The sequence below is a fragment of the Hyla sarda genome, chromosome 4 (genome assembly GCF_029499605.1).
Source record: "Hyla sarda isolate aHylSar1 chromosome 4, aHylSar1.hap1, whole genome shotgun sequence".
Taxonomy (NCBI): domain Eukaryota; kingdom Metazoa; phylum Chordata; class Amphibia; order Anura; family Hylidae; genus Hyla; species Hyla sarda.
The window spans coordinates 176,608,320-176,624,638 of NC_079192.1; the positions used below are offsets into that span (position 1 = coordinate 176,608,320).

At 43.0% G+C, this 16,319-nt stretch overlaps 1 protein-coding gene across 4 annotated transcripts in view; it reads left to right on the plus strand.

Annotated features, from left to right (window-relative positions):
• The window catches only part of LACTB (lactamase beta), a 61,186-nt gene extending 53,695 nt beyond the window's left edge, over positions 1–7,491 (plus strand). For 3 of the 4 annotated variants that reach the window (XM_056572845.1, XM_056572846.1, XM_056572847.1), the window contains one exon: positions 6,817–7,491. In XM_056572845.1, the coding sequence (XP_056428820.1) occupies positions 6,817–7,324 (508 nt within the window). In that variant the 3' untranslated portion in view covers positions 7,325–7,491. The remainder of the gene's footprint in view (positions 1–6,816) is intronic. The other variant, XM_056572844.1, reaches the window with a different exon arrangement.
• Positions 7,492–16,319: the final 8,828 nt, after the last annotated feature.

Sequence of the window (16,319 nt, forward strand, 5' to 3'; positions counted from 1 at the left end):
TCCTATGTAGATTTTTTTTCCAATTTGGCTTCAATACTGACCAAACTACCCCATGTGAGCCCAGCCCTAGGGAGTACAGGTTGCATTCTCAACCACGATTCTTGCACCTAGAGTTGCCCCTGCTTAAAGATAACATTCACATGTACCATGTATGCTGCAGATATCGGCTATAAAAAAAATAAATAAACTTTAAGGGTAGGTTCACACGTACAGGATCCTGCACAGATTTGATGCGCAGGATTTTCTGCAGCAGATTTCAATGTAAACTAAACGACACGACGAGCACAGCTTCTAATCTGCTGCTACAAATCCTGCGCATCAAATCTGCCTACCCTAAGGCTACGTTCACACTATGGAACTTCGGGCAGAAATTGCGGGCCGAAATTCCGCTTGCTAAAATGTATAGTGTAATGAATGGGTTTCCATTCACACTTTGGAATTTGTGAACAGAAAATTTGCTTGGAAGTTTCCGCCCGAAGAATGGCGTTGCTCATTCTTCAGGCGGAAATACTCGCGGAACATATTGCAGTCTATTGGAGACTGCAGTGTCCGCACGGTCCTGATTCAGTCAGCGCTGGCCGCACTCGGAATCTCCGGGCGGACACTTTCTGCCTGGAGATTCCGCAGTGTGAACCTAACCTATCAGATAAATGAAAATTCCCAAGGTCCCCCTAACTTAGTCCACATTCAACCTGCAACTAGCTTTTAAAGGGTTACTCTAGTGGAAAACTATTTTTCTTCATATCAACTGGCTCCAGAACAATAAACAGATTTGTAAATTACTTCTATTAAAAAAATCTTAATCCTTCCAGTACTTATCAGCTGCTGTATACTCCAGAGGAAGTTAAGATTTTTTTAATAGAAGTAATTTACAAATCTGTTTAATTTCTGGAGCCAGTTGATATGAAACTCAACACTGTAGTACCTTTTTAATATTGAATACCAGTGCTACTGCATGAAGACAGAAGCTGGATAATTCTCACACCCTGTCCAAATACTGTCATATATATGGGTTTTGGGCAAACCTCTCTAGCAAAAGCTGTTGTAAAGCCAAAGAGATAGTAGAGAGTACGCAGTATGCAAACTCCAGGCCTACTGCAAGGAGTGGCCGGAAACAGTCCTCAATGTCAAATCTCTTATGCCTTGTATATTCATACAGGGAAAAGCAGATTTGTAGTTGTCACCTGGTACATTCCTGGATTGCTGCCCAGATACATTCTTGCCTGATATTTTATTGTTTGGGAACCAACACAAAAGAAAAGCAGTGGTGACATCAGAGTGCATAACAATTCACATGGGAAATGTTTTCTTACCCAAGTATCTCTATTTATTTATTTTTTCGGCTGTCCAATCTTCTTGTTAAAACTTTGTGGTTCTTGCCATGCAATGCGTTAGCTTTGGAGATGGAATTTTTTTACACCAGCTGATTCCTTTACAAAGTTCAGAATTTCTGTGCATCCAATAAACTCTAGGCCAGCAGTCTCTCTTTTGAAATGCAAAGAACAGATAAATAAACTTCAGTGAGGCATAAGTGTTAGATTTATGGTTTGGGGTTTCCTTGTTCTTGCACCCAGTCCTGACCATAATTATTGTGGTACTTTAACATAAGTTATTGAGAAGAGCAAATTGATAGTACATATAATTGAGTTGTGCTAAATGTATCATGCAGTGTGCATCTATTTATTAAATTGGGTACATGATGCTCCATACTAAACAAGATTAGCCAGAGGTATATTAACCCCATGTAAGTTCTATATCAAGCTCAGTGCCCAAGTGGCAATGCTTGGCCACAGCATGCAAACTTCTTCCCTTCCCACATTAATGGATTGACAAATCACCTTGAATATAAGGGATTGATATACCTGGTCCATTTGTGTGGTTACGTTAGCCATGTTATCTATGTGTCTTTGAATACATTGTCCTGTGTATTTGAGTCCCCTGACTCAAATAGAGGGGGATATAAATTGGGATGTTGTTAAAGGGGAATTCCAGGAACTTAAAGCGTACCCGTCAGATCCAACAAAAAAAACTATGTTTTTAAAATATATCACTCAGTACCTAATCCTGACCATGTACATTTGTATGTGTCTAGCACCTTTATTTATTTTTTATTACACTTTTAATTTAGCTCACTAGTCTGAATTCCTCTCAAAGGGAGGGGGCGTGGCCTCACTGTGCATGTCTCCGCCCCCTCCCTCAGTATGCTGTCTGCTCACATCTCCTCTAGCATTAGCAAAACTACAACTCCCAGCTTGTCCTCACTGACAGTAACAGGACACAAGCTGATAGTGGGAGGATTTTTCTTCCAGCTGTGACCCCTGCACTCACAGCTGTCAATCAAGGAAGTGTGTCCATGACATAGGTGATGGGTGATGATGTATGGACACAGTAGGATTAGTATGTGTCCAAGCGGGGGGGGGGGGGGGGTCCCTCCTTGAGTGCTCCAGCTTCTATTTCCATGACTGACTTGTCTTGGCATTAACCCCTTAAGGACCCAGCCATTTTACACCTTAGGACCCGGCCATTTTTTGCACATCTGACCACTGTCACTTTAAACATTAATAACTCTGGGATGCTTTTAGTTATCATTCTGATTCTGAGATCGTTTTTTCGTGACATATTCTACTTTAACATAGTGGTAAAATTTTGTGGTAACTTGTATCCTTTCTTGAAGAATCCCAAAATTTCCTGAAAAATTTGAAAATTTTGCATTTTTCTAACTTTTAAGCTCTCTGCTTGTAAGAAAAATGGATATTCCAAATAATTATTTTTTTTATTCACATATACAATATGTCTACTTTATATTTGCATCATAAAATTGACGAGTTTTTACTTTTGGAAGACACCAGAAGGCTTCAAAGTTCAGCAGCAATTTTAGAATTTTTCGCAAAATTTCCAAAATCACAATTTTTCAGGGACCAGTTCAGGCTTGCAGTGAATTTGAAGGGTCTTCATATTAGAAATACCCCACAAATGACCCCATTATAAAAACTGCACCCCCCAAAGTATTCAAAATTACATTCAGTCAGCATTTTAACCCTTTAGGTGTTTCACAGGAATAGCAGCAAAGTGAAGGAGAAAATTCACAATCTTCATTTTTTACACTCGCATGTTCTTGTAGACCAAATTTTTGAATTTTTACAAGGGGTAAAAGGAGAAAATGGATGGTTATTTTTGTAGCCCAATTTCTCTCGAGTAAGGACACACCTCATATGTCTATGTAAAGTGTTCGGCGGGCGCAGTAGAGGGCTCAGAAGCGAAAGAGTGACAAGGGGATTTTGGGGAGTACGTTTTTCTGAAATGGTTTTTGGGGGGCATGTTGCATTTAGGAAGCCCCTATGTTCCCAGAACAGCAAAAAAAAAAACACATGGCATACCATTTTGGAAACTAGACCCCTTGAGGAACGTAACAAGGAATAAAGTGAGCCTTAATACCCCACAGGTGTTTCACGACTTTTGCATATGTAAAAAAATATATAATTTTTTTTCACTAAAATGTGTTTCCCCCCAAATTTCAAATTTTTGCAAGGGTTAATAGCAGAAAATACCCCCCAAAATTTGTAACCCCATCTCTTCTGAGTATGGAGGTACCCCATAAGTTGACCTGAAGTGCACTACGGGCGAACTACAATGCTCAGAAGAGAAGGAGTCATATTTTGCTTTTTGAGAGCAAATTTTGCTCTGGGGCATGTCGCATTTAGGAAGCCCCTATGGTGCCAGGACAGCAAAATAACCCCCCATGGCATAACATTTTGGAAACTAGACCCCTTGAGGAACGTAACAAGGGGTAAAGTGAGCATTTACAACCCACTGGTGTCTGTCAGATCTTTGAAACAGTGGGCTGTACAAAATTTTTATTTGCACAGCCCACTGTTCCAAAGCTCTGTCAGACACCAAATGGGGTGTAAATTCTCACTGCACCCCTCATTACATTCCGTGAGGGGTGTAGTTTCCAAAATGGGGTCACATGTGTTTTTTTTTTTTGCGTTTGTCAAAACCGCTGTAACAATCAGCCACCCCTGTGAAAATCACCTCAAATGTACATGGTGCACTCTCCCTTCTGGGCCTTGTTGTGCGCCCCCAGAGCACTTTACGCCCACATATGGGGTATCTCTGTAGTCGGGAGAAGTTGCATTACAAATTTTGGGGGGCTTTTTTCCCTTTTACCTCTTGTCAAAATGAAAAGTATAGGGCAACACCAGCATGTTAGTTTATTAAATTTATTTTTTTACACTAACATGCTGGTGTAGACCTCAACTTCACCTTTTCATAAGGGGTGAAAGAAGAAAAAGCCCCCCCCCCCCAAAAAAAAATTTGTTAGGCAATTTCTCCCGAGTACGGCGATACCCCATATGTGACCCTAAACTGTTGCCTTGAAATACGACAGGGCTCCGAAGTGAGAGAGCGCCATGCGCATTTGAGGCCTGAATTAGGGATTTGCATAGGGGTGGACATAGGGGTATTCTACGCCAGTGATTCCCAAACAGGGTGCCTCCAGCTGTTGCAAAACTCCCAGCATGCTTGGACAGTCAACGGCTGTCCAGCAATACTGGGAGTTGTTGTTTTGCAACAGCTGGAGGCTCCATTTTGGAAACAGTGGCGTACCGGACGTTTTTCATTTTTATTGGGAGGGGAGGGGGGCTGTGTAGGGGTATGTGTATATGTAGTGTTTTTTACTTTTTATTTTATTTTGTGTTAGTGTAGTGTAGTGTTTTTAGGGTACAGTTACACGGGCGGGGGATTACAGCGAGTTTACGGCTGCGAGTTTGAGCTGCTGCGCAAAATTTGCTGCATCGCAAACTTGCAGCCTGATACTCACTGTAAGCCCCTGCCCATGTGAATGTACCCTGTACATTCACAGGGGGGGGGGGGGGGACCTCCAGCTGTTGCAAAACTACAACTCCCAGCATGCAGTCTATCAGTGCATGCTGGTAGTTATAGTTCTGCAACAGCTGGAGGCACACGGGTTGGGAAACACTGAGTTAGGAAACATACAATGTTTCCCAACCAGTGTGCCTCCAGTTGTTGCAAAACCACAACTCCCAAACATTCTCAAACATGCTGGAAGTAGTAGTTCGGCAACATCTTTAGAGCCAGATGTTGCCGAACTACAACTTCCAGCATGCTTGGCGTTGTAGTTTTGCAACATCTGGAGGACTACAGTTTGCAGACCACTAATACAGTGGTTCCCAATCGGTGCCCTTCCAGATGTTGCAAAACTACAACTCCCAGTATGCCAAAACTGTCCAGGCATGCTGGGTGTTGTAGTTCTGCAACATCTGAAGGGCCAGATGTTACAGAACTACAACTCCCAGCATGCCTGGACAGTAAGGGCATCCTGAGGATGTGTAGTTTTGCAACATCTGGAAGGGCACAGTGGTCTCCAAACTGTGGACCTCCAGATGTTGCAAAACTCCAACTCCCAGTATGCCCAGAAGCCAAGGGCTGTCTGGGCATGCTGGGAGTTGTAGTATACAGGGTACCATTACAGCAATGCATGTCGCTTTACGGCGACGTGCATTGCTGTAAAGGGCCCGACCGCGGCTGAAGATCTACTCACCCGTCTTCTTCACGCCGGGATCCGGGTCTTCAGGGACGAGGTAAGTACCGGGGCCGGTCCCCAGCACTCCCCCGTCCCCCGCCGCGTCCTCCGGTCTTCCTCCCGTCCTCTCCGGACTTTCAGGGGCCGGGCAGGGCGGGAGGAAGTAACCGCCCCCCCCGCGACTGGTCGGTTAACTAACCAACGGATCGCAGGGGAACGGAGGAGATGGCTTGCCACCTCGCTCCTAGGCTCCAGCATGGTCCTGGCTGTCTGTGAAAACTGGGATCATGCAAAATTACCAGGCGGTCGGGTCCCAGAGACCCGATCAGCCTGGTATCGCCGCAGATCGCAAGGGCGATTTCCCTTGCGATTTGCGGCGATCGCCGACATGGGGGGCCTACATGGCCCCCCTCGGCGTTTGCCCTGGATGCCTGCTGAAGGATTTCAGCAGGGATCCGCTTCCGATCTCTGCCCAGCGCGCGGCAGGGACCGGAAACCGCCAGGGCGTAAGTTTACGCCCTGGGTCCAAAATTACGCCCTGGGTCCTGAACAGGTTAATGGCCTGCTCAGCCAGTCACCGGCTTCACCACAACACACGTGGATGGGTGTACAGGGAGGGTAAATACACCACTGACCCCATGGTATAATGCATGTAGCAAAGTATCATCATTTATCATCCACATAAACAATAAAATGACAGGAAAGATATAATAAAGAGCAAAAAGTGCAGATGGCGATGAACACAATGCCAAGAGAAACACAGGCTATAAAAAATTAAAAAAAATGCAGGATGTCACTAGTACTTCCAGTACAAAACCCACTACCTGTATGTTTTGCTCAAGGGCTTAGTCAGTAGGACAACATGTCAAACATTGTTACAAATGATACTAGCACGATCAGTACTTGTATAGGGTGCAGGTAGCCCCATCATTATGGCCCCTAAACGAATGACGCACTTTCATAAGTGGCTTGTGCTGTTGCTAAAATTGGTGTAGCTTTAGGCTGTCTAGTGTAAATTTAGCCCACCTATTAGTTCGCTTACTTCACACCAAAATGATGCCACACAAAAGGTGCACTGAAGCTGTGCCCCTACTAGGTTACACTCCCTTGTCAGGTGTCCCAAAGTGTGGCTGTATTGGAGACTACATCTGCATTCTCTGTACTAGTAGACTGTGTGTACCATTTGTGGTAGCTGACATCAATAAAATGTATAGCCTTGTTATGAAGACTAATTTCAATATCTGTATGATAACCTTTTTTTTTATCCCATACAGATTTTACAGCATCAACGACAAGAAGCGCCTAATAAACTGTCCATATGTCGACAACTCATGTAAATGGGCAGGGGGAGGATTCGTGTCTACCGTGACAGACCTTCTGAGCTTTGGAAATGTCCTCCTGTATAGCTACCAAGCCAAGGAAATGTCCAATAGGTTGCCTGGATATCTAAAACCAGACACAGTTTCTATGATGTGGAGGCAAGTGTCTAATACTGAAATGTCTTGGGACAGAGATGGAAAGTATGCCATGGGATGGGGAACTGTGGAAGGAAAGCAGGACTATGGGCAATGCAAGTGCCAGAAGCATTATATATCCCACACAGGAGGAGCAGTAGGAGCTAGCAGCGTCTTGCTTATCATGCCTGAGGAAGACAACCAGTCAGTGATCCCTCCAAGAGGAATTGTGGTGACTATAATAGCCAATATGCAGGGTACAGGGCTCAACAGCACAGCCTTAAAAATTGCACTGGAATTTGAGAACGCCAAGTCAGTCCAGTCATAAGCTGTGGCTTCCTGTGCGGTTATTTTTTAAAATAGTGAGTGATTTTATAATGCTACACACAAACTAATAAAAATGCTACTTTTCAAGAATACTTTTATATCAAACCACATTTTCAAGTTTCGGAAAGTTTTTATTTTTCTTAAAGGCTTTGTGCACCTTTTGACTTTTTTTTTTTAATTATTATTGCTAACAGGATGGGTATCTAGATTTTACTCTGAAGACAGAGCAGTCTGTACTATGTGAAAATATATAGGTTCCAGGTCAAGAACTGAGCTAAATTTTCAATGAAGACTTGGAAAATAAATTTAACACTATATTACATACAATATATTAATCAAAAAATTGCATTCAAAGGGTGGCCATAGTCTTTAACTCCTGATTTAACAATGCTCCAGGCTCCACACCTCATTGACTTTAAAGGAGTAGTGTAGTGAAAGATAACTTATCCCCTATGTAAATGATAGGGGATAAGTTCTAGATCGTGGCCACCAACCACTCCATGCGGGGGTCAGCACGCCCACTTCCAGCAGACGGCCGGGGCCCCAGCGGTTGGACCCCTCGCAATCTATAACTTATCCTCTATCCTTTGGCTATGTTATCTTTCACTACACTACTCCTTTTAAGGAATGGAGTCCAGATTTCCTTCACATAATAGCGTCCTCCTTGAATTCCTTTATCCTTCAGTTCTCCCACCTTGTGCTCAACTTTAAAGGAGTACTCTGCCCCTAGACATCTTATCCCCTATCCAAAGGATAATGGATAAGATGTCTGATCGCGGGGGTCCTGCCGCTGGGACCCCTGATTTCCCTGCAGCACCTGGTATGACGTCATGGCCACACACCCTCGTGATGTCACACCCCCTTAATGCAAGTCTGTGGGAGGGGGCGTGGCGGCCATCAGACGGTCCCTCCAATAGACTTGCATCGAGAGAGAGGGCGTGATGTCACAAGCCTCCAACGACGCATCACTTGTCATCTGACAAACTTCGCTCCGCGCACCGATGACTGGGGTGCCACAGCAGAGATTTCGGGGGTCCCAGCGGTAGGACCCCCACCATCAGACATCTTATTTCTTTCCTTTGGATAGGGGATAAGATGTCTAGGGGGCGGAGTACCCCTCTAAGGCCATGTTCACACGGGTGAAAATGTGCAGAATGTCTGCCGAAAAATATGGGTAGACATTCCGCATATTTACTAGATTTGGCGGCAATAGGACTGCTCAGAAATGCGCCTTCTCCTTAGACTGCAAGGCATTTCTGAGCTGAATTTGATGAAACATTGAAGAGGTTCATTTGGGGAGATTAAAACCTGTGCAGGGCAAAAGTGCTGCAGTTGCCCATAGCAACCAGATTGCCTCTAAAAAAAATTTTTTTCTAAGGACCTTTGAAAAATTAAAGCAATCTGTTGCTATGGGCAACTGCACCACTCTTGTTCTACACAGGTTTTGATAAATCTCCCCTATTGTTTCTGCGGACACTAGAATTTCCACTGCGTGCATAGTGCAGCAGAATCCTATTAAAGGGGTTATCCAGGAATAGAAAAACAGCTAATTTCTTTCAAAAACTGCTCCACGTCTGTCCTCAGGTTGTGTGTAGTATTACAACTTGGCTCCATTCACTTCAATGGAACCGAGCTGCAGAACCACACCCAACCTAGATACAGACGGGGAGCGTTTAAAAAAAAATGTTTAGCTCTGTTTTTGTATTTCTGGATAACCCCATTAAAATCAATGGGACTCTGCTGCAGCTCGGAGATTTCTTTACGTAAACATAGCATCACTGTCCTTTCACTGATTTTCCTAAGAGCTTGCCTCAGATAAGATAGTCCCCCCTGCAGATAGTCCACTTGGGTTGTACAGTATGTTAGGGCTGCATTACACTAGGAGATTGCCTGCAAATTTTCCTCAATGTGGGCTCAGAGGGGAAGATTTATCAAAACCTGTCCAGAGGAAAAGTTGCTGAGTTGCCCATAGCAACCAATCAGATCACGTCTTTCATTTTGCACAGGCCTTCTCAAAAATGAAAGGAGAGATCTGATTGGTTGCTATGGGCAACTCAGCAACTTTTCCTCTGGACAGGTTTTGATAAATCTCCCCCAGAGTGTGCAGCAGAGGCTTTGCATCAGTCTTAGCACCAAGTCCCACCTCAGCTTCCTGAAGACTACGCTGGGATGATGAGAAAGGTGTGGACTTCCGCTTAGAATTCCCACTGCAGCAGAGTCTTGTTGAATTCAATGGGATTCTGCTGCTCTGTGCACATGGAGGAATTTCCGTGCCAGATGTTTCCAGCATGGAAATAACTTTTTCCGTGTCCGCACAATAAATGAACACGTTCATTCTTAGACTGTTATGCATTCCATGCAGAATCCGCACAGAGACTGCACATTCCGTGCATTCCTAGCATTGGCAGATTCTGCCGGCGCCCCGCACTGTGCAGAAGGTCAGCACGGGGATTTTCCGTACAGACACTCTGCCGTAAGAACGCTGCCAAAAGGGGTCAGAGCAGCCTTTCCAGGGGTGTCTTCCTTGCTGCCACCAGTTTTGCAGCTGCCCCAGCCGTGATCTGATAGCCCAACTACAGCAACCCCATCTTGAATTTCTCTGCCACTCGGTCCCACCACCTCCTTTGTCTACTTAGAGCAGCGTTAAAGTGGTACTCCGGTGGAAAAAAAAAATTCAAATCAACTGGTGCCAGACAGTCAAACAGATTTGTAAATTACTTCTATAAAAAAAAATCTTAACCCTTCCAGTACTTATCAGCTTCTGTATGCTCCACAGAAAGTTCTTTTCTTTTTGGATTTCTTTTCTGTCTGTCCACAGTGCTCTTTGCTGACACCTCTGTCCCTATCAGGAACTGTCCAGAGCAGGATAGGTTTGCTATGGGGATTTGCTCCTGCTCTGGACAGTTCCTGACACAGGCAGAGGTGTCAGCAGAGAGCACTGTGGTCAGAAAGTATACAGCAGCTGATAAGTACTGGAAGGGTTAAGATTTTTAAATAGAAGTAATTTACAAAGGTTTACTCTGGCACCAGTTGATTTAAAAAAAAATAATAATAATAATTTCCACTGGAGTACCACTTTAATGTTGTAGACTAACCATTTATCAAAAACATTTTCAGTGACTAACTAAAATCTACTGACCTTTTCGTCAACTGACTAAAACTAGACAATGTTCGGTAGACAAGATTTGGGATCATATCAAAACTAATCTTTTTGACTGTATTCAATGTTTAAACCTTAATACCATAAGTATTAACAGGTTAATAGCTAAAGAAGAACTGTGGTGTAACATTTTCCCTGTGTCTGAACAGCAAAAAAAATTAAAAAATAACCTTTAACTCACCTACCTACGTTCCCCCGTTGCACCAATATTGCCATCCCAGTTCTATTCTTCTTCCTGGTTGCCGGGCTCAGTGCTTCGGCCGGTGATAGGCTGAGCGCACGGTCATGCAAGGAGCCCAGGCAGCAGGGTGAAGGTGGGGCCCAGGCTCCTTACATGACAGTGCGCTCAGCCTATCACCGGCCGAAGCACCGAGCCCAGGAAGATGATCAGCAGTGGAGGACCGGGACACGGATAGACGCAATGGGGGAACGTAGGAAGCAGAGTTTTTTTATTTTTTATTTTTTATTTTTTTTTTTTTTACGTTTTTGCAGCCAGGGCAAAGGGGAAATGGAAAATGTTGCACCACAGTTCTTCTTAATTACTTCAGGAGCATTTAAATCTGTTTGCTTCAACCCCTTAAGGACCGGGCCATTTTTTCATTTTTGCACTTTCGTTATTTCCTCCTCACCTTCTAAAAAACATAACACTTTCAATTTTGCACCTACAGGCCCATGAGGGCTTTTTTTTTTGCGCCACCAATTTCACTTTGTAATGACATCAATCATTTCATCACAAAATCTACAGCGAAACCAGAAAAAAAAATTTGTGGGGCAAAATTGAAAAAAAAATTACCATTTTGTAGCTTGTGGGGCTTCCAATTCAACGCAGTGCCCTTTCTGGCAATCCAAAACTATGCCCATTGTATGGTTTATAACAAAATAAACCTTTACCTCCAGTGCTCCCACGATGCCTTCGGTGTCCTCCTCTGGTCCCTCAATATGATAGTTGTCCTAAGCTGCAGTGTGACATGTTGGGCCCAGCATGCAGCTCAGAGAATCGTTGGCGGCAGCCATGTCCCGCCTCAGCCAGAGATTCACTGAGCTGCAGTATGACAAATTGGGCCCAGGTGCTTCCCAGGCTAGACCGTCATACTGCAGCTCAGGAACACTATCACATTGGGGAGCGTTGGAGGTAAGTAGAGGTTTATTTTGTTAAATCCAACACAATGGGCATAGCCTGAAGTTCCCTCACCCACAGGATAAACTCTTTAAATCTATACAAAAACCTAGACAACTGTTGCAAAGATAGGTTTAACCCCTTAAGGACCCGGGCTTTTTCCGTTTTTTTCATTTTCAATTTTTTCTCCTTAACTTTAAAAAATCATAACTCTAAAATTTCACCAAAAATTCTATATGATGGCTTTTTTGCGTCACTAATTCTACTTTGTAATGACATTAGTCATTTTACCCAAAAATCTACGGTGAAACGGGAAAAAAAAAATCAATGTGCGACAAAATTGATGAAAAAACACTTTTGTACGTTTTGGGGGCGTCCGTTTTTACGCAGTACATTTTTCGGCAAAAATTACACCTTCTCTTTATTCTGTAGGTCCATATGGTTAAAATGATACCCTACTTATATAGGTTTGATTTTGTATCACTTCAGAAAAAAATCATGACTACATGCAGGAAAATGTATACGTTTAAAATTGTAATTTTCTGACTCCCTATAACTATTTTTCTGTGTTCAGGGCGCTATGAGGGCTCATTTTTTGCGCCGTGATCTGAAGTTTTTAGCGGTACCATTTTTGTTCTGATCAGACTTTTTGATCACTTTTTATTCACTTTTTTGTGGTATAAAAAGTGATCAAAAATGCGCTATTTTGGACTTTGGAATTTTTTTTGCGCGTACGCCATTGAACGTGCGGTTAAAAAGCAGTATATTTTTATAATTCGGACATTTCCGCACGCAGCGATACCACATGTTTATTTTTATTTACACAGTTTTTTTTATTCTTGGAAATGCCGGGTGATTCAAACTTTTATTAGGGGAAGGGATAATTGAAAGGGTTAATGATTTTTTTTACACTTTTCTTATGCAGTATTATAGCTCCAATAGGGGGGCTATAACATTGCATTAACTGAGCTTTTACACTGATTGATGCATCTCCATAGGAATGGATCAGTCTTTTCGGCGATTGATTGCTCAAGCCTGGATCTCAGGCTTGAAGCATTCATTAGGCGATCGGACAGCGCAGGAGAAGGTAAGAAGTCCTCCTCCTGTTCCACAGCTGTTCGGGATGCCGCGATTATACCGTGGCGATCCCAAACAGCTCCCTGAGCTAGCCGGGCACTTTTACTTTCGTTTTTAGCCACGCGGCTCAGCTTTGAGCGCATGGCTAATGGGTTAATAGCGCGCTGCACCACAATCAGTGCCGCATGCTATTAGCGGCGGGTCCCGGCTTCACTAGGATGCCGGGCCCACCGCGATATGATGCGGGGTCACCGTGTGACCCCGCGTTATATCGCAGGAACGGGACCCAGGACGTACCCATACGTCCTAGGTCCTTAAGAGGTTAAAGCGTACCAGTCAGATCCAACTAAATTTTTTTTTTTTAATATATCACTCAGTAACTAATCCTGACCATGTACATCTAATTTTTATGTGTCTAGCATCTTTTATTTATTTTTATTACACTTTTAATTTAGCTCACTAGTCTGAATTCCTCTCAAAGGGAGGGGGCGTGGCCTCACTGTGCAGGTCTCCGCCCCCTCCCTCAGTATGCTGTCTGCTCACATCTCCCCTAGCATTAGCAAAACTACAACTCCCAGCATGTCCTCACTGACAGTATCGGGACACAAGCTGACAGTGGGAGGATTTTTCCTCCAGTTGTGACCCCTGCACTCACAGCTGTCAATCAAGGAAGTGTGTCCATGACATAGGTGATGACGCATGGACACAGCAGGACTAGTATGTACACAGCAGGACTAGTATGTGTTCAACAGGACTAGTATGTGTCCAAGCAGGCAGGGGGGGCAGTTGTTTGGCTTTTTCAGAATGAAATACTGAAAAGTTTCTAATGAAAGCAATTGCAAAACCTATTGGTTATACATGCTTTATAACATATCAAAAGTTTTTGTATCCGACAGTGCACATTTAAGGTGTTATCCAGGATAACAAAACCAGAGTTGATTTCTTAAAGGGGTACTCCGGTGAAAACCTTTTTTCTTTTAAATCAACTGGTGCCAGAAAGTTAAACAGATTTGTAAATTACTTCTATGAAAAAATCTTAATCCTTCCTGTACTTATTAGCTGCTGAATACTACAGGAGATTCTTTTTTTTTTTTTTATTCTCTGATGACATCACGAGCACAGTACTCTTTGCTGATGTCATTATAATAATAATAACTCTATTTATTGTTGTCCTTAGTGGGATTTGAACCCAAGTCCCCAGCACTACAAGGCAGCAGTGCTAACCACTTAGCCACCATGCTGCCCTTAGCATACATCTGCTATGCATGGTTGCTAAAATGGACAGAGATGTCAGCAGAGAGCACTGTGGTCGTGATGTCATCAGTGTTCCAAAAAGAAAGGAATTTCCCCTGTAGCATTCAGCTGCTAATAAGTGCTGGAAGGATTAAGATTTTTGTAATAGAAGTCATTTACAAATATGTTTAACTTTCTGGCACCAGTTGATTTAAAAGAAAAAAGGTTTTCACCGGAGTACCCCTTTAAAGCCAAGTTGTTTTATCACACAACCTGTAGGCAGGTGTACTTGTTTTTGTTCGAAATTAGGTCTGTTTTCTATTCCTAGATAACTCCTTTAAAAGCGTACCTGTCAGATCTTTAAAAAAAAATAATTATTTATGTTACTCAGTACCTAATCCTGACTTTGTACTTTTAACCCCTTAAGGACTCAGGGTTTTTCCGTTTTTGCACTTTCGTTTTTTCCTCCTTACCTTTTAAAAACCATAACCCTTTCAATTTTCCACCTAAAAATCCATATTATGGCTTATTTTTTGCGTCGCCAATTCTACTTTGCAGTGACATTAGTAATTTTACCCAAAAATGCACGGCGAAACGGAAAAAAAAATCATTGTGCGACAAAATCGAGAAAAAAAAAACGCCATTTTGTAACTTTTGGGGGCTTCCGTTTCTACGCAGTGCATATTTCGGTAAAAATTACACCTTATTATTCTGTAGTTCCATACGGTTAAAATGATACCCTATTTATATAGGTTTGATTTTATCGCACTTCTGGAAAAAATCATAACTACATGCAGGAAAATTTATACGTTTAAAAATGTCATCTTCTGACCCCTATAACTTTTATTTTTCCACGTACAGGGCGGTATGAGGACTCATTCTTTGCGCCGTGATCTGAAGTTTTTATCGGTATGATTTTTGTTTTGATCGGACTTTTTATGAATTTTTTTAATGATATAAAAAGTGACCAAAATACGCTTTTTTGGACTTTGGAATTTTTTTTGCGCGTACGCCATTGACCGTGCGGTTTAATTAATGATATATTTTTATAGTTCGGACATTTACCCACGCGGCGATACCACGTTTTTTTTTTTTTACACTGTTTTATTTATTTTTTTTATGGGAAAAGGGGGGTGATTCTAACTTTTATTAGGGAAGGGGTTAAATGACCTTTATTAACACTTTTTTTTTACATTTTTTTTGCAGTGTTATAGGTCCCATAGGGACCTATAACACTGCACACACTGATCTTTCATGCTGATCACTGGCGTGTATTATCACGCCTGTGATCAGCATTATCGGCGCTTGACTGCTCCTGCCTGGATCTCAGGCACGGAGCAGTCATTCGTCGATCGGACACCGAGGAGGCAGGTAAGGGCCCTCCCGGTGTCCGATCAGCTGTTCGGGACCACCGCAGTGAAATCGCGGCGTCCCGAACAGCCCGACTGAGCAGCCGGGATACTTTCAGTTTCACTTTAGAAGCGGCGGTCAGCTTTGACCGCCGCTTCTAAAGGGTTAATACCGCACATCACCGCGATCGGCGATGTGTGGTATTAGTCGCGGGTCCCGGCCGTTGATGAGCGCTGGGACCGACGCGATATGATGCAGGATCGCGGTGCGATCCCGCTTCATATCGCGGGAGCCGGCGCAGGACGTAAATATACGTCCTGCGTCGTTAAGGGGTTAATGTTTATGCAGCTTACACCTATATTAAATTTTAAATAAAAATAATACCTCTTTTCATTAGCTCAGTGTTAGGCTAGGTTCACACCACGTTTTCCAATACAGTTCCCGTTCAATTTGAAAACTGTACAGACCCTTATTGAAAACTGTATGCATTGACTCTCCATTGAAAACCATAAGCCAAAAGATGCATCAGGTTGTGTCCGTTTTGCACCCTGTATGGTTTTGCCAGTATTTTTCCCATACCCAAAACTGTAGCCTACCACGGTTTTTGGTCCGTTGTTTTTTATTTTTAAACATGGGAGTCAATGGGAACTGTACAGAACAGTGTGTGCGTACTGTTCCATCAGATTTTCACCATACGGTTTTTGACTTTGCACAGTTTTTTTCTTGGAATTTCAAGCAAACAAAAACTTTATTCATGGAATGAAAAGTTAAAAACGTATACTTTTTTAAATTTAAAAACTGATGCAACTGGACATTTTTCAAACCGTATACGGATTAAAATTTGTACCCATGTTTTGATACAGTTTAGTCTGGTTTTGAGGAATCCTCAAAAACCTGATACGGGAACTGTATTGCAAAAACGTGGTGTGAACCCAGCCTTAAAAATCCGCTCAGGGGAAGGGGGCATGTCTCTCCCTTGTGGTGGGAGGTGATTGGTGTGTCTGCTCATGCAGCCTTGTCCATGACTCATGGACAAGCTGATAAGCTGCAGGACTGGTT